Here is a 21112-nt window from a genome sequence, read left to right on the forward strand (position 1 = left end):
ACTGGGTTTTAGCAGCATAGATAATAAGCCCTTAACTCATGCAACAGTTCAATGGCACACAAAACCCCTAACAGTTGCATAACAATTATTTATGAAAATGTGCATGCATTTGTTTTCTGCCAAATCTCTGGAAATGTGGTTAAAACTTCTCACTGGTTTGATCGTTTTTATATGTTCAATCCCCAAAAGGTAGAGGTATACAATAATTCTTAAAATAACCAAGATTAGAGAAAAGCACAAAACAACATGTTTTTTTGTCTTACGTCAGAACTATTCAGGACCTCTAAAATGTACTTATTAGGAGTTTGGGGACCACTGGACTTCATATATAGGGATTAAAACTAGCTCCACCAACCTCAACAGTAAAATGCTATTTGTATTATTTTAATCTTTTAGTATTAACAACTTATTAACTGGATGTATGATAGCCACCTAAAGGTCCCTGGTGTGAATATTTTATAGGATGTTAACTTTATGACTGAGTTTTTTTTACATTGAATGATGACTCATGTGTATTAATACACAGGTGTGCTTGAACAAGACATTTGAACACGATTTCATGCTGGGAATACCTAAACTATTAATATCTAAAAAAAAAAATCTAAAATGTTTCCTTTAATCTTTGAGCTCAGCAGGTTTTCTGTAGATTGGACATGAATAGACGGATGGGCAATAGATACTTTGCTCCCATCGGGGCTTGTATGGGCCCGTACTAGCTTTAACCGTTTATCAGCCTTGTTTTAAAAGCGTTATATGAAACTACTGACAGCCAATTTTGGCAATGTGGTGCTAAAAGAATATCCAAAAAGTTGTTTTTAGGGAAACTGCATGAATAATAGATGAGCCTTAGCTTGCCATGTTTTGTCCCTCCTGTGCAAAGCCGTGGCTATTAATGTCTCTAGTTTCCATCAAATTGCTTCATATGAGAGCTCAGTTCAAATGGAGAAATAATAGGCTCCAGTGAAATGGAGACCGGGGAATTAAATTATCTCTGAATATAGTAACGCATGCTTGGTCAGCCAATTCTCTGTCCTGACATATACCAGGTACCAGCGGAATTAGCCTAAAGTAAAATTAAGCCCGATCAAGCAAGGCCTTGAAACCTTGCCATGTCTCAATCCTTGTGAGAGGAAAGATGAATGTGTGACACGACTGGAACAGAGCCAGATTTGAACAGATGTTCTCCTTAAAACGATGGGAAACTAGTGATCTGGGCATTGTCACTGGCACACACACAATTAAATGTCCCCATGTATTCCTTTCTACAATCACTTGATTATTTCAGCTATTTTCATTAGCTGGCGTGTGGGAGAATAATTGGCAAGAATGAATTTGGCCTATATGATGTTGGTTTTGGCAACAACTAAAAAGAAAAACCAGGAAATACAGATGGCGACCCTTCTCCATTCTTTTGGTGTCTTCATCCCCACTTCTGTTGATTTTTCGGTCTCACAGGCTCACTATAGACTGGATCTATTCTCCTCTCTCTCCTGTACTATTATCTCCTTGTATTCAACTAACTGGCATGATTTAGGAATTATGGAATTAGGGCAGCGCTCCCATCTCTATTAATGAGGACTGGCATGATGAAAGAGCTTGATCCTGAACGTGCCATCTGTAGTCACTATTATACATTCAGTTAATCTATCTTTCCTTCTCTCACAGCTTTCTATTCTTTCTCTTCCCTCCTTCCTTCCAGCTTCTCACTCTCTCACACACACACACACACACACACATCCTCTGCCAGACACATTCCCATTATACGGTAGTTGTAATTAGGGAGGAAATACTCATTGTTAGCTCTTCAAGCGCTGTTGGATGTGCCGTGAAATGGTGAAATCGCACAGCAGAAAAGTTAACTATAGACCACACACGCATGCATAGTCACACAGTCACAGGAGCCCAGATGGACCATGTGTTATTGCTGAATAATGAATGCTATGTAGACTCTATAAAAGATACATGGGCAGAGAGAGCTGGGCACCATTCAGGCACCCTTGGCAGTTCAGCGAGGGCAGCTCCTTGTACAAATTCGGGGTTGTTACAAAATGTTCAGCATGCAGGTTTTTAGCATGCATTTTGCTATACGGAAATATGTAGCTGCAATTGGAGAAAGGGATAAAACATTTGGCTTTTTAGACTTGTTGTTAGTTGGTATGTTGGCTACCATGTGTCTTTGCAGTCACCTTGGACAGGGGTTTGTGGTTTAAACCATACAACTTTGGAAATACACAGCAGATTCGATGCTAGAGGCGCAGCTTTCAATATCTCAGAAACACCATGAATAATATTCAACACTATGTGTTCACGTAAAATACTGAGATGGAGAGGGGCGTAGGGGGGGGGGGGCGGGGGGGGTCCGGGTGAAGGGTAAATGCTGCACTCATGTGGGGAAAATGAGCAGCGCCTCCTCTTCTCTGGAGTCATATGACAGGACATGCGCCACCACCATGTGCTGCGTTCAAATGCCCGTAGAAAGCCCACTTCCTCTGCGAACTAAAGTTTGAAATACAACAGGGAAATAATTCACTTAGTACATATTATATTCACTCTTTATATTTATCTGACAGTAATAGCAACCTTTGTGGATTAAGATTGTACATACAAAATACACGAATAGATGATGGTAGAAGCTAAAAAAAAAATTAATAGAATAGGGATATTTCCGACAGCACGTAAAAGCACCACCAGACACACTTCAGCAGGCAGACAGTGAAACCACTGAAGGAATCCAGAAGTTAATAACTTCACATACCGCAACCAAGGAGGAGTGACCCGGTCTTTGTTTTAAAAAAACAAGGAGGGTTAATTGTAAGTATTGACTCCCAGAAAAACACATCCCTCCCTTTTTCTCTCCTTACACAGTGGTTTGTTTGTGGCGTTAACTTTAGGTAGTTGACTAGAAAGCGGAACTAGCTAACTAGCCAGCTAGCAGCACATTAGCTAACGTTAACAAGTCGCTCGTGTCCCGTTTACGACCCTTACATCATTGCTGCAACCTTTTCGACAATGTAAGACAACTTTAATCTGTTTTTACAAACTATTTGAGTGAGTATTTGACAGTTGATACGTTTTCTTTAGGGGAGAATAGGGTCACGCTTGGTAACTTGGGTGTGGGGCTTTAAGTCTGTTTCCTTCACCTTCCTCATTCACGTCACCTGTTCATCAAGTGAGCCGCGTCATGCGGCACCTACACGTTCACTTTATTCCTCTTCTTTAGAGCTCACCTCACTGCAGTCAGGTGTGCGGATACACAACGGAAATTATTTAACAGTGTGTCGTACTTAAATTTATAATGGTCAGTTTGTAGTCTTTAATCATGCTGTGGAAAACCCGAGGATATCATGTGAAGCCCGTTCACCATGACGTCATCGACCCCTTTGCTGTTTGTTTTTGTTCACAGGTCAGCCTAAGTCACCCAGCCCAAAACATTACAGACATATCCAAAATGTGTCGTTACGTTTGAGGAATAGAGTGAATACCACAAAATGTTACCTGCATCGTTCATCAAGTAGAAAGAGAATTATAAACAAAACGTGTTGGGATGAAGAAAAGACGTCAGTAACTGGTGCAGTCAGAACTGGAGGAACAGGTTTGGGTAGACGAACAAGAAAAGTTTCCCTGTAGCCATGTAGCTAACATTATACCCTGAAGACACTTGGTGCTGTGAAGACACTGCAACATGAAAGGGTGTGTATTTTTAAGCTTGTTAAACGATGGTTCTCGTGGCTGTGGACGCATGTGGAGTGGGTGTCTCGGGGTCAGGTGTAAACACTTACTTACTTTCCATGTGATCAAAGGCTCAAATTGCCCAGAGAACCAAATCCTCTAGATTCTAGTGTGAGTGGCTTGGGTGTAACCTTCTCATTGCTGTCTTGAGGATAAAAAGTATCCAGCTAAACTGAGGGCGCTTGTACTGGCACATCTAATTGATTTTTCAGTGTTGACATGTTCAAATGCTTGTGTTTTGGCTTGGTGTTTAAGAAATAGTGCAATGTGCTTGAATGAGTCTTGCCAAGTAAGTAAGAGTCTTGTCAGTATCTTGCCAAGTCCAATAGTCTGTGTGAACCAAATGCCCCGAATGCCCTCTGTCCTCAAAAAAATACAAAATAAAATGCAGGGTCAACAACATGACGTCCTCTGAGCAGCATATTCCTGTTCTTTTTCTATCTCCGGATGTTTGCTTGCTGCTGGTTTTTGAAAGGGAACTTGAAGTTGAGGGGTTATTTGAAAAACAAACTGCCGCTTGAACTTTAAAGGAAAAGCGGATGAGAGGACAGGAGAAGAGGGCATGAAGCTGTTTCCTGTTTGGTTTCTTTGAAACAAAAGATGGAGCAAACCAGGGCTGCCCTTCTTAAAAATGTCTTTTTAAAAAAAATAAAACTCTACGTTTCTGCATCACAGAAATCAAGCTGAGGGCTCGGCCTATGACGGTCAGTGCACCACCGTGTGACGCTGCATGGATTTCAAGGCACAGGGAAACCACACTGCCGGTGTAGTTGTATACATGAGAAACAAGTGCAATTTACAGCGTGTCCCTACGACCAGTACTGTAATGGTTGCTCTTTGCTAAGTAGTCCTGCACCGCAACATTTTGAGTTTCTCCGTGGCCTTAAGTTGCCAACAACGATCAGCACTTCCTGCTGCTGATTTACAATAAAGGCCTCTCCGTGACACTGCATGTTTTGCAAACTCATGAAATTATAATTCTAATCTGAAGACGGAGCCTGCATGGAGCTGTCAAATAAGGATTCATCCAAATTTGTCCTAATTTAATTGCTGTTGGTTCATTTCTAGAAATCTAACACTAAAGTTGTTCTGTTCTGTTAGAATTGCTCCTTGTTAAGACCATTAAAGCAAATAATAGTGTAATTTTAGGCATTAAAAGTCAAAATCTTCTAAAAGGGCGACTATTATAACACTATAAGAGTACTGTGTGCGTTTTCCCACAGGTTTGGTTTATTTTGTTAACTTTTATCATTAAAATATTAGGTTTTGTGTACTTCTGCAAGTTACTAACATTTGGATTTCACAACCGTCTCTTATTGTGATCAAATATTCTGATACACACTCAGCCAAGCTTAACACCAACAAGGAACTTTTTTGCTTCATGATGCGAAAAGGTGTCTGTCAGCCTTCTGTATGTGTTCAGACTACCAACCAGGGGCATTCAAAGTAAAAACACATTGATGTTTTTGTTAAGTAAAGGTTTGGTCTTTAAATGTGTTCTCCGTGTTTTAATATTTTACACTGAACAAAATGTCAGTATCTTTCTAGTTGTGAACTAACTGGCTTTGCAAATAATGGTAGTTGGTATTGATGTTTAATTATTCCCTATCAAATTCACCTGGCAAGCAAAGTTTTTTTTTTCAGTCTTTCACAGCAGCCACAGTAAAGCAAGGTCTCTGGTTTGTTTTAGTCACAGAGCTTGAGGATAATCGATGCCTTCTCATGTGGCCTTTTGGAAATTTGCTTCTCTTCCAGGCCGCAGAAAATCGAGCTCGGGGCAACAGGGGGAGCATCCAAACAGGAGAGCAGCAACATGGACGACATGACTGTGGAACAGATGGCCATTAGGGCCAACCATGTGACCGACGAGGTACTGAGACACACACACACACACACACTATGTACACACAGATCTTTTTCTCATTGTCTGTTGCTCTTTGTATGAGAAACTTCCTTCTACTGATATTCTGTCCTAAATGTTCAATGCCAAAAACTGACCGACAGAAGCTGGTATGTTTGCAACACGCGCAGCACACAGATTAACAGGGAAGGAGTGGATTATGCATGTCAATCATTTTTGATTTATCATTTCACATAATTCTCAGAGGTTTCCTAGGAAGAAATATTTATTGTGTTAACGACCAATACACAGAATAGAATTGATTGACCCAACTTGATCGTGTGAGCTGGAAACTCTGTACGTCAGGCCACGAAACAGGCAAACAAATGCAAATATGAAAATTGTCTACAGGCAAGCAATGACTTTCATGTCTGACAAATAAAATGTACACTATTAAATAAATGACTTGATTTAAATTGAGTTTTTCCATGAATTATTTAATAAAAATGCGATGGGTCTGAGCTAAATACATCATTTATAAAATCAAGTCTGGAACTTTTTTAGTCCTACTCTCAAAGGCTGCTGGAATTGAGGATAAAGGAGAAGAGGAAACCTTCAACTGACACACCGTAGCCAAAACTGCATTTTGTTTTTATTGAAATGAACACAAACAAATGCTGCTGTAGCTGAGAATGCAAAATCTCAAAGGAATAATTTGATATTTTGCTCATTTGCTTTCTGGTGCAGAAATAGATGGGAGATTACATTACATGTCATTTAGCTGACGCTTTCATCCCAAGCGACTTAAAATAAGTGCATTTCAACCATAGGGATACAAACTCAGAGCAAGAAAGTGCTATTTCATCAAATAAGCCGATTTACAACATGTTATATATGAGAGCCATATGACTACAATTTAAGTGCTACAATTTGTTAGTGTTTCTAGTCGAGGTATAGTCTGAAAAGGTGTGACTTTAGTTTGTGGGGGATGTAGGGTTTGACCATGTCCTGGATGTAGACTGGACCTGATCCATTCACAGCATGGCACGTGAGCACCAAGGTTTTGAACTGGATGCGGGCAGCCACCAATTCAATGTACTGCGGCCAAATAAGCCGCTATAGTCAGCAGTCTGTTATTGTAGCTTAGCTCTAGAACTGGAAACTGGTGTGCGGCTAGCTGCATTCTGTGTATGGTCCACTTAATCCTCCCATCAGTGTTTCCTAAAGCTCATGAATGCATGCAGACACCGATCGATTGTATTTTCAGATTCTTCATGGGGGGAAATAATCATTTTAGCCATAATCACATTGAAGGCTGCACATTTTGAGTCAAGCATTAACGGGTTGAATGAATAATATGCATATCATTTTTTTCTTTAAGTATACAGTATCACTGAGAGCAGTGGGTGGGTAATGAGATTTGCAGGTGATTATTATGCTGAGCATTAATAGGCCGTGTCTGAGGCTTTAACTTAATTTAGCCTGATGCCCCCCCCCCCCCTTCCCTGTGGTTTTGAGAGTTTAAATGTTGTGAGCTATACCTAAACATTTTATTATAACGAGATGATTGTTTCATCAGCATCCAGGGCACAATATGTCCAGCCATCTGATTCACCTGGACTTGTTCCCGCTGGCCTTGTAGCTTTGCACCTCACCGTCCTGTCATCTTACTGTACTTAGAGTTGGCTCTGTTTTTCTCTTTTTTTATCCATTTGAGCTTTCTGACATTTTCTGCATTTTTCTTTTTATTGCTGCCTGGTTGACCAAAGTTCATAGAAGGGACAGTGCATGTGCGGGTCCTTCTGCTAGTTTCACTTTTCACACTTTGGCATATGGGTAACAACTCACGCCTTTCAATGTATCCGGGTAACGTCTGAATCTGTCACGATAAGATTGTTTTCAGGAAGTCGTATCAGAAGCGCTCTCGTTCACTTTGAGGCTGTTGTCCATGTCCGATAGTTAAGGTCGCTTCTCACCTCGACTAACTGTACCGCCGTTTTAAGCCATCCCAAACAAATGATACAAATACCACGCTATTGGCTGTATCTCAAAGCTCTGTCACAGCACCCCAATCTGAAGAATTTGGTTGTGGGAGCAATTTGGGGCTTAATTAGGCAAGTTGAAGGATTTCAGGAGGCACAGCGGAGTGTTCATCCGCCCAAGTGGTGTCCCGACTAAGACAACAAAAACATGGCTGAGCTCAACGCATCCCGCTCGCCAATTCCATGTTTGTCTGTTAATGTATTCAGGGCAAACACAACAGAGGGAGAGGGAGAGGAATCGGGTCCCCGCTCTCTCTTGTTAACAGCTAATTAAGGATGGTAACAATGGAGTCGTGCCCTGAGTCACTTCCGTGCTTTGCGCCTCTGCTCTCAGTACTGCGCTGGCTATTAATAGAGACAAAGGCCCGACTCACCTGAACGGACCACATTCCTCTCTCTCTCTCTCTCTCTCTCTCTCTCTCTCTCTCTCTCTCTGTCTGTCTCTGTGTGTGTGTGTGTGTGTGTGTGTGTGTGTGTGTGTGTGTGCGCGCGCACTCTACCGATGTACGATCAGTTTAGTCAAAGAAAACTGTAGCTGTGTCATAAATCCCTTACTGCGTGATAACAGGGTTTTAGTATGTGACGTGTACAAGAGCAGGTAATACTCACCATTGCCAACATTATTCGTCCAAATACCTCTCAATTAATTTTCTGTTAGTGAATGGATGAGTTTTTTTAAATGTCTAACGAGGGTTAAAGGGAGCTGCTCATAACTCTTATTTATTGATTGTTCCACAAAAATTTCAGAGAAAGCAGTCCTAAAACATCTCAATGAGCAGGCTTCATATTCATGGTGCTTGTTTTGTTCAGTCAATATCTTTGACTTAAACAAAATAGCGGATATTATAACATATATTATATATGTATATTATAAGTCATCAATCTGGATTTCTTCAGTCTTGAAAAAATAATTTACGCTTTAGAGCTGAAACGGTAAGCCAATCATCAAATACATTTACTTCAACAGTTTATGTTTGATAAAGCATTCCCTTGTCCTCCACTTGGAGTTGTCTGCCATATATATTCATGGATTTATTGGATATGAAACTACTCGGGCCAATTGCTCAATGTCTAATTAGTGGTTTCATCAAATTCATTTAGTTGTATCCATGATGGGTCATGGGTGGGGGGGTACTATAAGTAAGAGATGTACATATGTTCCATCTTTCCACAGTCTCCATCCTGACATTTTATTGCAGATTAAACCCAGGCGTCATTTAATTACGTTAATTAAGGCCCTGCTTAGATATGTTGGTGCTGCCGGCTCACTTCAAGGGCCGCGACACACTAAATGGAATGGAGCCATTATTGATGTATGTTTACCACCCTACGTGTCACAATGGCTGACATGAAGGACCAACTGATGTTATTCGATTTACTTGTTGTGTCCAGCACTTGAATGAGACAGTTGGTTTCTTCCTTTTTCTTTTCTGCTTATGTATGTGAGCTGCATAAACAATCATCACTGCAAACCGTGGAGACTACATGAAGTATTCAGTTATTATTTCAAAAAGCTTTTTAAAGAGGACAAAACCCTCCCGAGTTCAGTGTGTTGTGTAAAGTGAGCACTGATGCTCTCGTGGTTTTGATGTCCACGAGCAATGTCAATCCAGCAGTGACCTAAGAAACTCAAATGGATGAATCTAGATGTTGTTTTGCTTATTGACATTTTTATTCGTATTACTCCCATGTTTTTATTCACCAACACCTGTTTCTTCTGTGCAGTCACTGGAAAGCACACGGAGGATGCTGCAGTTGGCCGAGGAGGTGAGACTTTGACAATTTGTACCAATACAAAAGTCTAGTTGTGTTTGAGGAAAGTCCTAAAACCACATGGAAGGTTTTGCTTAAGGCTATTTAACATTTTGTTGGTCAGCCGGTTTCTTACATTTTCTTCAATGTGTCCAACCCTGATTCATTTCCATTATGATGAATAAATCTGTAATCTTTTTATTGGTTCTGAATCTCTGCGACTCTTGTGTTTTGTAGAGCAAGCAGACCGGTGCAAACACCATGGTGATGCTGGACCAGCAGGGAGGTGAGTAGATGCAACTCCACATCTTTCTCTTCTCATGACTCAAAGCCCAAAACGTGTAGTGTATAAAATGATGAAATGTTTGTAGATATACTCTGAATTGCTGTTTTGTGCGTGTGCGTTTCAGAGCAGCTGAAGCGTGTGGACGAGGGCATGGACCAGATCAACCAGGACATGAGACAGGCTGAGAGAAACCTGACTGATCTCTCAAAGTGCTGCGGCCTGTGTGTCTGCCCCTGTGACCGGTACGCTCTGAGGCCCCCGAATCACTGCGTGTGTGTTCTGTGTGTCTCTGTTAGACAACGTTGATAATGTCATTGAAGGAAAATATTTAAATGAGAATACACACTGTTTGCACACTGTGCAAACATTTCCAGAAGCCGCCGTCTCCTGCTGTTCACCACAGTGCGATGGTGCTGTGATTGAACGTGTGGTTTCACATGAACGCGCTGAATAGATCAAAGAGTTAAATACACATGTTCTCAAATGTGAATCTTATGGTGAAAAGATTGCTCAAAAATGTATAGCGTTGCCAGCAGTGGTGACGGCGACCGCCAGTCCTGTCAAGAACCAAGTTCTTAACTACTCAATGCACAGCCGACTTTACCCTCAATCAAAGCGTTATGTGCGTGTGTGTATTGTGAGATCATATCCGTTCTAAACATGGAAAACAAATTTCCCCAAAATGCTTTCACTCTGGAGAAGAGGAATCTTTGAGTACCATAAGACAAGGTAGTGTGTCTTTTTGAATTTGCTTCTAACAATCAGTGACAGCAGACTTGTAGCCTTTTTAGCTTAAAGACCGTGTTGTATTGGAGTTCTTCTCGTCCCTGGTCGGTACTGACTTTCTGCTATTCTTGCAGGGTGTCGTCAATAGAGAACGACTCAAAATACAAGCGTACCTGGGGCATGAGAGGAGGCGATGGCACAAGCGACTCTGACGGCTCAAAGGTGGTCTCGAGGCAGCCCTCGGGGGTTCGCAATGGCCAGGCCGGCCAGATGAACAACTCGGCGCCCTCGGGCCCGTACATCAAGAGGTGGGACACCTGGTCCTTTTATCCTCCCCCTTTCCTAAGAATTGCCAAAACGTGATGAGAAGCATGTTGTGAATTTATTGGCAACGTATCGTTTCCAGTTATACAAATGGACATTGTGAGACGTTTGTGACTGAACCGCCGCTTTATTCCCCTCGACAGGATAACCAACGATGCTCGTGAGGATGAGATGGAAGAGAATCTGGATGCGGTGGGCAGCATTATTGGCAACCTGAAAACAATGGCCCAGGACATGGGCAACGAGATCGACCAGCAGAACAAGCACATTGACAGCATCAACGATAAGGTAACCGCCTTCTGACTTATATAACAACGAGGACATGGTGTCCCAGTTTTTTTTTTTTTAAATAAGCAGTTTTCTTCTAATCATTATTAATTAGCTATTATTCAAAGCTTTTGCAAATCTAATTTGATATACATTTGACATTTTCTGGGTAAAACCTCTGCGTTTGCACTAGAGCATTTAAATCGAAATCAATTGCCAAGCTACAAGTTAAGTTTCTTTCTTTCAGGCGGAGATGAACCGACATCGTATTGATGAAGCCAACCAGAGAGCCAACAAGCTCCTCAAGTAGACAAGGAGCCCTACTTCTTCCAGTTCTATCATCAACCTTGAGCCTCTGTCGCCACACACACACACACACACACACACACACACACACACACGGACTGCATATTTGTGCACATGCATTTTTTCACATGAAAAAAGAAATTCAGTCAGGAAGAATATCTTTCAATATCAGTTGTGTGCTCGCCTTCTACTGCACGACCATGTAAATATAATCCGCTAACGCTCTGTATTTTAGAAATTTGCCAGCACCTTCCTAGTCATGCTGGACTTGGAGAAGCAGGAAGGGCATCAGAAACTCCCCAGAGGGGAAGAGACTGACTGACTGCCTGTCAGGCGTGTTGCATCATATCTCAACAGTCAGAGGCAGGCGGGTAACACACGTCAGCTGCTTCTTTTCTTTTGCCTTTCTCTTAAAGAAGTAGGAAGTTTTTTTTTGTTTTGTTTTTTGTGCATCTGGATGAGGTCACAGATGCAGGTTCATTATAAACGCATCACCTTCTGTTGGTCCTTTCTTCATAAAGCTTATTCTTGTCAATCACAAAACATTGGCGTTAACGCAGATGCATCTTAAATTCCAATTGGTTCAATGTGTAATCAGGTTTATGTATCGTTTATATTTTGGATCATGTGCTTATTTAAAAACTCTTCAGGCAATCAGGCAAAAATGACTTGTTTTTAGTTTTAACACTTTTTCGAGTCATTTATGCCGTTCCTGATGTAAAAGCTATTTCATAATGTATAAAATGTTGTGCTTTCAGCAGTTAATGCAAATCCTTTTAATGCTAGAATGCAAAGCACCAACCCCACAAGCAATTAATGTTTTTAAATGTTCTGACTGAGAAGTCAAGGTCGTTGAAGACAGGACATTTGTGAGACGCTGAATTGGTGTTAGAAATGTAATTCTATAAATATCTATATACTAGCAGTCACTTATCCTTCAAATGAGAAGGACGGTCAGTAAGAATTGTGAGGAAGGTTAATCATTAACTCCTCCAAGCCTCTAGTATATTGTAACATAACACTGAATATGTGAAACAGATTTGTCATAAATGGATCAATTGCTGTACTTCATATTTTCCATTTTGTTGACTACATATTGCAGCGGTTTATATTAGTTCTGTTAATCTAAATGCATTCTTTCTTGTGCCTCTTCTGGAGGAGAATTAGCAGCTTGTGCAGGGTTCCCAGGAAGTCGGTAATATGCAGAACATTTTCTCAAGTCTATTAATTGCGCAGTCAGTAAAAGTTTGAAAACACATGTTTACTTCTTAAACACTCTGCTGTACATGGTTGGCATTATGGCCTATGCAGCCATTTGGTCATAATGTCAACGTGAAAGGTTAAAAATGAAAGAAATTAGCCTGGACAAAAACTAATTTAGAAATGTGGGTGTCAATGCCTTTTATGTAGATGGTTGTGTTGCAGTAAAATGATCACATCTGATGATGCAAAGCATGGTTTGTTTTGTGGGAGCCGGGCTGAGAAATGACTTGGCAGTGAGATGCAGGAGTTTCCTCATGGAAGAGATGTTTAAGAGGTTTAAGAATGTTGAATCGGAAATAAGTCCCGGCGGACTCTGGTTTTTAAAGTAACACAATATGCTGAAAGTATTTCTTGTATCCATCATCTGGCTTATTTGTTTTCCCAGAAATGATCCTTTGTACGCGATGGAGTTTGTAAGGATTGAAATGACGTGTTCTTCAGGGTTTGTTAGTGATCATCCTCAGCTTGTTGTACATCAGCTGGGATCTAATTAGTGCAGCCTGTTGGTTGGAATGTTCTTCCACCTGTTCACGATGCAGCTTGTCGTTTAACACCTGTTAAATATTTCTTATTCAATAAATCTATTCTGAAATGAATTAATGGACTTTTCAATGCACTAACGAGGAATTCCGTATTCATTAAAAATCTTTAAAGCTACAACTGTCGACATGATTTTTGACATTTAGGAAGGAGATTAGAATGGCAATAAATATGCTCAAACGTTCTAGTTTCAAGAGTTTATTTTAAAGTGTATTCTCAAAATGTGTTTTATATCCTGTTAACATGTTTGGGGTACTTTTACAGAGCTAGAGTAGAAAATGCAGGTTACAAACCACTCAACAGAAAAAGCAGGTAGGAAGGAGTGGAGGAATAGACCAAGTGGCTAAAGGTGACTGAGTGGGAAGTGTCTGCATCTGAGTCACCGTAGACTGTGACCTGTAAAAAGACTGAATAAAGGTAATGCAAGTTCCATTTAAAGGTGCTTTTTGGATTAAGGTTTGATTACTGTAATTTGATGTTATTCTGACCTTCTCCAGAGAGCAAAAATCTGATTATATACACAGATTATACATGTAATGCCATTTTCTCTCCCTTTTCTAGACGGAGCCTAGTTTCCTCCTGGGCTGAACAGTCCATCTTTCTTCTAACTTCAATCATATCTATGAGGTCACTTGAGTTGGCTCGTAGGCGAGGGACGACCCCTACTGTACAAGGCAAGACGGCAGAGGGTGAGTGAATGTGACAAATCAACGTCTATAAATGCATCGCCGCATACTACATAGTGGTAAGAAGGTATTATTCTATAATGGCTCTATTGTTGAAAGGTACCACATTTCCTCCTTTTACATCCATGTGAAAGATGCTCTGCAGCTCTGCAGCTCCCGCGTGATCTTTAGATAGAGAGCGGTCCAGGTCGCGTGGTATTGAAAAGCAGTGACCCCGAGGTCATCCTGGACTTTGGAGGCGGTTTCATAGAAAGAGCCAATCATTTGTGGTTGGTTCTGATTTGAGGCGTTTGGTATCAAAGGGTTGTTTCTAGGGCCGGGACTTTAGCGCGTTAATTTCGATTAATTAATTACATTAATATTTTTAATCGAGTCCCGGCCCTAGTTGTTTCGCTTTGAGTTTGCTGGGCTTCAAGTCGAGCTTCCTACAACGAGACCTCTTTTACCTTAAGAAACACCCCACCGATATCTGCTAAAAGAATAACATTTCTTACGTGCGTCTCTAAAAGCTGAAGACGAGTAAGGCAGGGCAAGTTTGGCCTTCAATGAGGGTTCAGGAATATCACAATAGCACCATATCGAACTAATGTAAAACATCATGCATTTGTGTATATATTTTAATGAATAGATATAAAATTTAGCACACAAGTGTTGAATATATTTAAAGTTCACAGAAATAACTACCGCCACAGTTCAGTTAAGAATACGACATCATTTAGATCAGTAGTCTAAACTGGTTGTGGTGGTCATATTCCATCAGGGACCAATTGAAACTCTTCAGTGCATAGAGCATTTAGTTTGCATGTGTGTGTGTGAGAGCAGCTTTATGGCACTGCTGCTTTCCACCAAGTCTTTACATCGCATTTACAAAGCTTTTGAAAGTCTGTTCAACTCACTCTGGTTTTATGAGTAGCATTAAGCGTTCCCAATTCAAACAGTATTACAGTTCACAACCATTGTATAAGGCAGATTAATACAAGTACTCCTCAGTACTCTTGTGTCACCCCAGTTTCATTACAGGCCTTCGTGTTGTACATGGCTGTATCAAAGCATGCCATACTAAAGCAAAGCAAATATAGCAAGAGAAAGAAAAAGTTTTACAAACATTCTTTGGTTGAGTGTGAAAGGAGCATTCGTGTGCTTTAATTTAATTGTTTTAAATTTGTTAAAAACAACACAAAGAAAAATCTGTTCAATGACACACCGGCTTAAATACAGGCAAACAAGTGATGAATAAATGTATGTTTACTCTTGCATAATAATGTAAAAAATCTAGTGGTTAAAAATTTGTCTTTCATTGTACACAAATACTACTTTCTCTTTCCAGGTTGCCAAGGCCTCCCCCTCCCCACTTCAGATGGCCTTCACTTCTTTTTGGCGAAGCGGCTGAACTTCTTCTCCTTGTCCTTCTTGGCAGAGCTGAGCTCAGGGAGTGCAGTTGAGGAAGAGGAGGAGGGTGGGGGAGGAAGACTGTGGGTTTTGGACCCCGAGGCCGCCTCCTCCGCCGCCAGGGGCTGGACGGCCTTCTCCATGGCCTGGCTCCAGCGCTGGAGCTCCTCCTGAAATTAAAACACACACTCAATTAAAAAGTGGATGTGGTTTCAGCATTTAGCGTAAGTATGCGTCATGATGACCTTGCTGTGAATCATTTTAACCTCAAAACAGCGCTTCAAGACTTAAATAATCCCTCCCAGGTGACTTGGACATCTGTAGACAGTCTGAAACGCACTTTACGTATGAACTGTTGCCTCTAGGCCTTTACAGTACGGTCAAACATTATGCATGTATGTGAGATGCGGAAAGCTCGTTGATCTGTCGACGGTCAAAAACTCACCTCGTCTTTAAACTGGAACAAATATTCGCTGCCGTCTCTGAGACTGGGGAAAGGAAAAGGAAAGCAAGTCAAAAACAAACAAAGAATACACTCGTTTACGCACCGTTTCAGTAATCTATGCATTAAGGCTCATTCTTTTATACATAAAGATTAGGTCTCTTTTAGGAACTATTGGCAAAGCAATTAGGGAAGCTGCTTCTGTGGCTCTGACAAAAAGGTCAGCAATGTCATTAAGGCTCAACTGTTTAATCCATATAATAAAATAAAGACTTTCTTAGCAAAGTGCACGTTTTACCTCATCATATTCTTTGCAAGAAAGTGAACGAGCACAGTTCCCAAAAGTTGAACTATTCCTTGAATCCGATGGATGGATTCAGGTGCTCACCGTAGTTTGGAGACGTGCTTCTTCTTCTTGTAGTTGGTGAGGAACTCCCAGGTGGCGTTGCTGAGGGACAAAGGGTCCTCGCCGTGGAACGTCACCCCGTGGCCAAAACTCTTGGCGTCCTTATAAGCCGACAGCTGACCGGGCTTCAGCACGCAGTACAAGTTGTTCCAGGACCTGGGAGGAAGGGGAAGAAATGGAGGGCTGGAGTATTGGATCATTTCAGGAGGCTAATTTATGGCAATAATGAAAGAATGAACATAATTCAATTCCAATTAAGAGAGCCACAACAACATTCCCCACTCCATTAAGACTTGATTCTGCTAATTGGTCATGAGTTTGGAGCAGCTCACTGCTCTGTAACATTTGTAAATAGCTGCACTCAGTCTGATCCCCTGTAAGACAGCAGTCAGGGTGGAAGAATCCCCGCTGTTAATTAAATGGATTTTAGTAATGGAATTTTTACATTAAAAATTTGTTGACAAAAATGCTGAACTGAAGGAGTTTTTAATGCATATCTATCTACTGTCTTTAATTAGCTGCTTGAAGTTACAAAAATGTCAGTTTTTCACAAAGTTCTCTAGTGTGTTGACAAATGTAACTATTACAAACTCTCCTTTCTCCCAACGCATGGCGGCTAAAAGAGGGACCGTACAAATGCACGTGTTGGTTTCAGCTTCTCGTACTGTTGTATGTGACGCACACCATGCTGGCCGAGTGATGGGTTCCTGGTGGGAGGAGCTGGATCTCCTCCCTCACCAGCCCATCTGATTGGAGCTAACCTCAACAAGCCTCCTTTTCTGTTCCAGCCTTGAGCCGGGTGGGAACAGCAGCCATTGGTTCTGCTTCATGTCTTTACAACATCAAAGTAAGACTTGCTTGAGTGGTTAAATTCATCCCAAAGAAAATTAACTTTGCATTTTGTTTATTTTTTGCTCAATGTTTTGCTATTTAGGTTGACATGATTTGAGTGTCATTTCAATAACAAATGAAGAAAAATGAATGCAGACTGGACAGTTGCTATGATGGATTCATGGTACGTACGGTATGGTATTAGTGTGTTATTAGATGTTTCTATCCTTCCAAACAGTTTGTCACGAGGTGAATGGGGAACAGCAGCAATGCGGTGTATCTACCTGTTGGAGGCCTTCTTCCCTGACCCTTCCACGTCATGCTTGCGGCCGAGCACGCCCTCCTGCAGCACGGCCTGGGCTCTGGGGGTGTCAGCGGGCATTGTGGCAGCCCGCTCTAGTTCTGTTGGCGTCGCCACTGAGACGGAGGGTTCCAGCTCCAGGGAGCCGCTCTCTCTCATTTGGGATCCTAAGGGCACCGTGGAGTCACCGGCGGCCTCCTCCAGCAGACCTGAGCTGGGCTCCACGGCTCCAGAGCCAGACTGGAAGAGAGGAGACAGGGGCAGGATAGTGAGAACCCAACCTGCACGGTTTGTAGGGGGGAGGAGACACTTGCATCCACTTATTATTATTATGAGGTTTTTGCCAGAATCAAATTAGGTTTGTTTTAGAGGAAGTAAAGGAGCTCTTTTAAATGCAGGCTTTAGTAGAAGAAAGCATAGAAAAACTTCAGCATGCTGAAACAGGGTTACTTACTATAGTCTGTTCCTCAATAGTGCAGAGCTGTGAAGATTCTTCTACAAAACCTGTGTCTTCCCTCCTGGAGGAAAGAGAGCAGCAGGGGGTCTACATGAGATACTTTTAGGAGCGGGTGGAGAACTGAGTTTCGTTGAGAAGGAGACTGTATTCTTAGAGGCATGGATCGGTACGTTTTAATATATATAAATATATACACAAAGTGAGGTGAAAATGCATTGCCCCCTTCCTGGTTTTAATTTTTTTTGGCTTATTCATCACAATTCAGGTTTCAGGTCATCAAACTAAACATCTAATTAGATGAAAATGCAGTTTTCAATGATTTAATTTATTTAAGGAAAAAAGCTATGTATGACGGAGCCACTATCATTTGTATAACATGTCAAAATAGTCTGTAAAGGATGTACAAAAAGCCTCCATCATAGTATATATGTCACAAATTGATTAAATGTCATGTGGCAAACGGCCATGAATAAGCCCTACAATTGTTGGACCTCAATTACACTCATTCATCCAAACTTTGAGAAGGCGGATGTACGTAACGAGGTACATGCGTGTGGCAGCGTGTGTACCTGCTGTCCTTATCGGAGCGCTGCTCTTCTTTAAGGAACTGCTCCATCTCCTGTTGCTGATTCCTCAGCTCCAGCAGCTCCAGCTGCAACACAGCATCCATTATTCATAGATTCAGAAACATTACACATGACGTATTACTGCGAGTTGTGGTGTAAACCTGCAGATCTGATGGGTCTCATTCGACCGTAATGTATAAACATTTTCCCGTGTCTAAAATGATTCATGTTTGTTTCTGTCCACACCGTGGTGAGGCGCTCCAGCGCCGAGAAGCGCTCCTCCCATGTGGCGGTGGATTTCTCGAAGGCCTCGTGCCTCTTGAGGAGTTTCTCCACCTCGTCCACCGTGCGTCCCAGGTCCCTGCTGGACACGTAGGGCTCCTGAGCGATCAGCCACGCCTCGGCCACAGAGGCGTCCCGCGCAAACTGGCACACCTCCAGCACTGGGGGGGCGAGAAGGTGGTTTTACCTTTTACAACTATTTGCAAATATTGAGAACATTTTTTGAAATATTACAATAAGCTTTCCATGTGGTTTACATCCCGTAAAAGCACTATTTTCTATGGACTTAAGTCTGTGCAGCTCAATTATAACAGGGTATGACTCAGTGAGGCACTTTTACAACATTTAAGCATGAAATGAAATTGAAGTGAAAGAATCACGTTTCATGATTTAATTGTGCAGAAACACTATTATACATTGTCTTAGTTTTTGTGTTGGACAGAAACAAAAGGTGCTGATGAAATAAAGCCAGTGTGCTCTGTGCAGAAGTTAGTAACAGCTTAGCCATAGTCTGGCTCGTTTAGACTGCCTTTAGGTTGGAGGTTAGTGGGGTTTTACTCACAGAGTCTGAGCCAGTCCCATCTGTCGTCCCACTTGAACATCATCTCCTTCCTTTTCTCGATCAGCTGCACCAGCTTCTCTTTGATCTGACACAAGCAGTCATTCAGTCGCAGTTACATATCGGCAGTATTCAGCAACTCGGCGCCAAGACTGGTTATTATCCTCTAGGAATTAGTATTGTGGAGCAATTATCCTCACGTTAAATCCAGGCCGGGGTCAATTGCTCATTTAAATGATTTTGGCTTTTCCATTTCTAATTAGTATTTTCTTTACGGTCTCCCTGATGAGGGATAGATGAGTGAAATTTTTTCTTTCGTGGCAATCCAATTGGTTTCATTATGGCAGACAAGAACAAAAACTCCCAGGAAAGTAATTCGATCTAATGAAAGGCGTGTGAGGAAGAAGAGAAGCCCTCTCTGCTCCTACCTCAGCAGAGTCTCGGTGCTTGCGTGTCAGCAGGGTTTTGCCGAGGTCGATGCAGTCAGTGAATTTCGCCCCCCTGGCCTCGATCTCCGAGCGGATCCCCTGGTGGTACTTCTGCAGAAGCTCCACAGATGAGACGTCCCTGAGGCAGAGAAGGATGTGGTAAGAGGCAACTTGTGAAGCTCATCTACCTCTGTTGGTAGGGACTTGAACTGCAACATTCACAACCAAGTTCACAGTGTCCTTGAGTATAGAGATATGCTGTAGATGTTTAGGAAGTCTGTGAGGTAGACGGTCACATGGAGAGATAATAAACCTATATACCTAACGACCTTGAGCAGAAATACACGTTGACAATTGGACATTTTTCTTGTTTCCACCTAGCATCAAAAAAAAAGTATATGGATAGTTCAGGAGATTGTCTTGACCAGGACCACACTCCTAAATGCATTGAAGCAACTGCCATGTGATTGGTTGATTAGATAATTGCATTAATGACATTAATTAATGAAAAAATGAACATGTGTTCCTAATAATCCTTTAGGTGAGTCTATATATACATACATTGATGCTCCCTGTAAAAGCTCGCTCTTAATCTAACTCAACTATGTTGAGGACTTTTCTATTTCCATTTGTATAACATCAAAATGAAATAATTAATTAATATACATTTAAAGCATTATTAATAAATGTTTCATACGCTAAAGACCTCCTCTCTGCCTCAATGAAATACTCAAAGGGTTTTAGGGTTTGTTTTTCATCTCTGGTTCATTTATCAGGGACATCCCTCTGTGAAATTAGTAGAAGTTGAAATGGACTGAATCTGAGGTGTGCTCACCTGGGTTTTTCCTGAGTCTCTATCTGCTGGATGATGCTTTCCATCCAGGCCATCAGGTCTCGCACCGTGGTGAAAAAGCGGAACTTCTCCGCCGTGTCCACCAGCTGCGCCCGGCGGCCGTCGCAGGCGTCGAGCAGGCCCTTCCAGGCTTCCACCACCTCCTGTTCTTTACTCTGGATGGCATCCGCTTGTCCCCCTGCATATTGGGCGTGAAGCCGTGAAGCCGTGTCCTGGAAGTGTTGAACCTGGTGGAAGGAAAATTAAGTCAAATTATTAAAGTAATATATCTAAATAACTAAAGTCTCTTTTCCATTCCAAACTGTGTTTTTCACACTGTTACTTTACACGGATGTTTTAACCGGCCCTGTGCAGAGATGTAGGAGCCGATTTTGACCCTAGAAGTCTTTACATTGGTCTGCTGGAGCTTTTATCTGCGCTCACTGAAATCCGACCATGAGACGTGTACATATGAGGAGAATTGTTGTGTTGTGACAACCTTTTTTTAGGTGGTGATTGTGCTCTAATATTACACAAGTGATACTCAAAGATATTTAAAGGAAAGAGCTGAGGGTCACTGGTTACTGTCTGTTACAAAGTATTTTTTACTCATGGTCAATAAATAATTTTACCGTTATAATCTCACTTATTTGCTTTGTATTGTTATTGCTTTTAGTGTTTCTATTTTTAACATGCAAACTGCCTTTGGGTACCTGCTTAAGTGCTATTCAAATGAATGTATTAATTTTTTTATTCTTTTAATTTATCAATTTTTTTTATCCCAAAGTAACAGGATTAAGGGGCTGAAAGAAATTTAAAAATCCCCCCAAAGGGCCACCGTTAATTGCAAATTGTTCA

The 21112-nt window shown here is 41.5% G+C and overlaps 2 protein-coding genes across 7 annotated transcripts in view; one reads left to right on the forward strand and one right to left on the reverse strand.

The window, feature by feature from the left end:
- Positions 1-2666: 2666 nt before the first annotated feature.
- Positions 2667-13191, forward strand: LOC119227230 (synaptosomal-associated protein 23-like). 4 transcript variants are annotated; one of them, XM_037485806.2, is made up of 8 exons: positions 2667-2811; positions 5485-5599; positions 9337-9378; positions 9601-9649; positions 9774-9891; positions 10510-10683; positions 10843-10987; positions 11214-13191. In XM_037485806.2, exons 2-8 carry the CDS (start codon positions 5543-5545, stop codon positions 11274-11276), a joined length of 648 nt encoding a protein of 215 aa, XP_037341703.1. In that variant the 5' UTR covers positions 2667-2811; positions 5485-5542; the 3' UTR covers positions 11277-13191. The 4 variants fall into 4 exon arrangements, with proteins under 4 accessions (XP_037341703.1, XP_037341702.1, XP_037341704.1 ...); XM_037485805.2 differs by lacking the exon at positions 2667-2811 and adding an exon at positions 2868-3011; XM_037485807.2 differs by lacking the exon at positions 2667-2811 and adding an exon at positions 3030-3048.
- A 1452-nt stretch (positions 13192-14643) lies between these two features.
- The window catches only part of sptb (spectrin, beta, erythrocytic), a 36629-nt gene continuing 30160 nt past the window's right edge, over positions 14644-21112 (reverse strand). For all 3 annotated transcript variants that reach the window (XM_037485802.2, XM_037485801.2, XM_037485803.2), the window contains 10 exons: positions 20258-20502; positions 19423-19561; positions 18998-19082; positions 18400-18596; positions 18157-18239; positions 17585-17648; positions 17114-17370; positions 15981-16154; positions 15596-15638; positions 14644-15320 (listed from right to left, as the gene is read on the reverse strand). In XM_037485802.2, the coding sequence (XP_037341699.2) occupies positions 15126-15320; positions 15596-15638; positions 15981-16154; positions 17114-17370; positions 17585-17648; positions 18157-18239; positions 18400-18596; positions 18998-19082; positions 19423-19561; positions 20258-20502 (1482 nt within the window). In that variant the 3' untranslated portion in view covers positions 14644-15125. The remainder of the gene's footprint in view (positions 15321-15595; positions 15639-15980; positions 16155-17113; positions 17371-17584; positions 17649-18156; positions 18240-18399; positions 18597-18997; positions 19083-19422; positions 19562-20257; positions 20503-21112) is intronic.

The sequence above is a fragment of the Pungitius pungitius genome, chromosome 14 (assembly GCF_949316345.1).
Source record: "Pungitius pungitius chromosome 14, fPunPun2.1, whole genome shotgun sequence".
Lineage (NCBI taxonomy): Eukaryota > Metazoa > Chordata > Actinopteri > Perciformes > Gasterosteidae > Pungitius > Pungitius pungitius.

Coding starts and splice junctions, on each gene's coding strand:
- LOC119227230 (XM_037485804.2), top strand. Junction 10,684..10,842: donor TCGGGCCCGTACATCAAGAG/GTGGGACACCTG, acceptor TCCCCTCGACAG/GATAACCAACGATGCTCGTG. Junction 10,988..11,213: donor TTGACAGCATCAACGATAAG/GTAACCGCCTTC, acceptor TCTTTCTTTCAG/GCGGAGATGAACCGACATCG.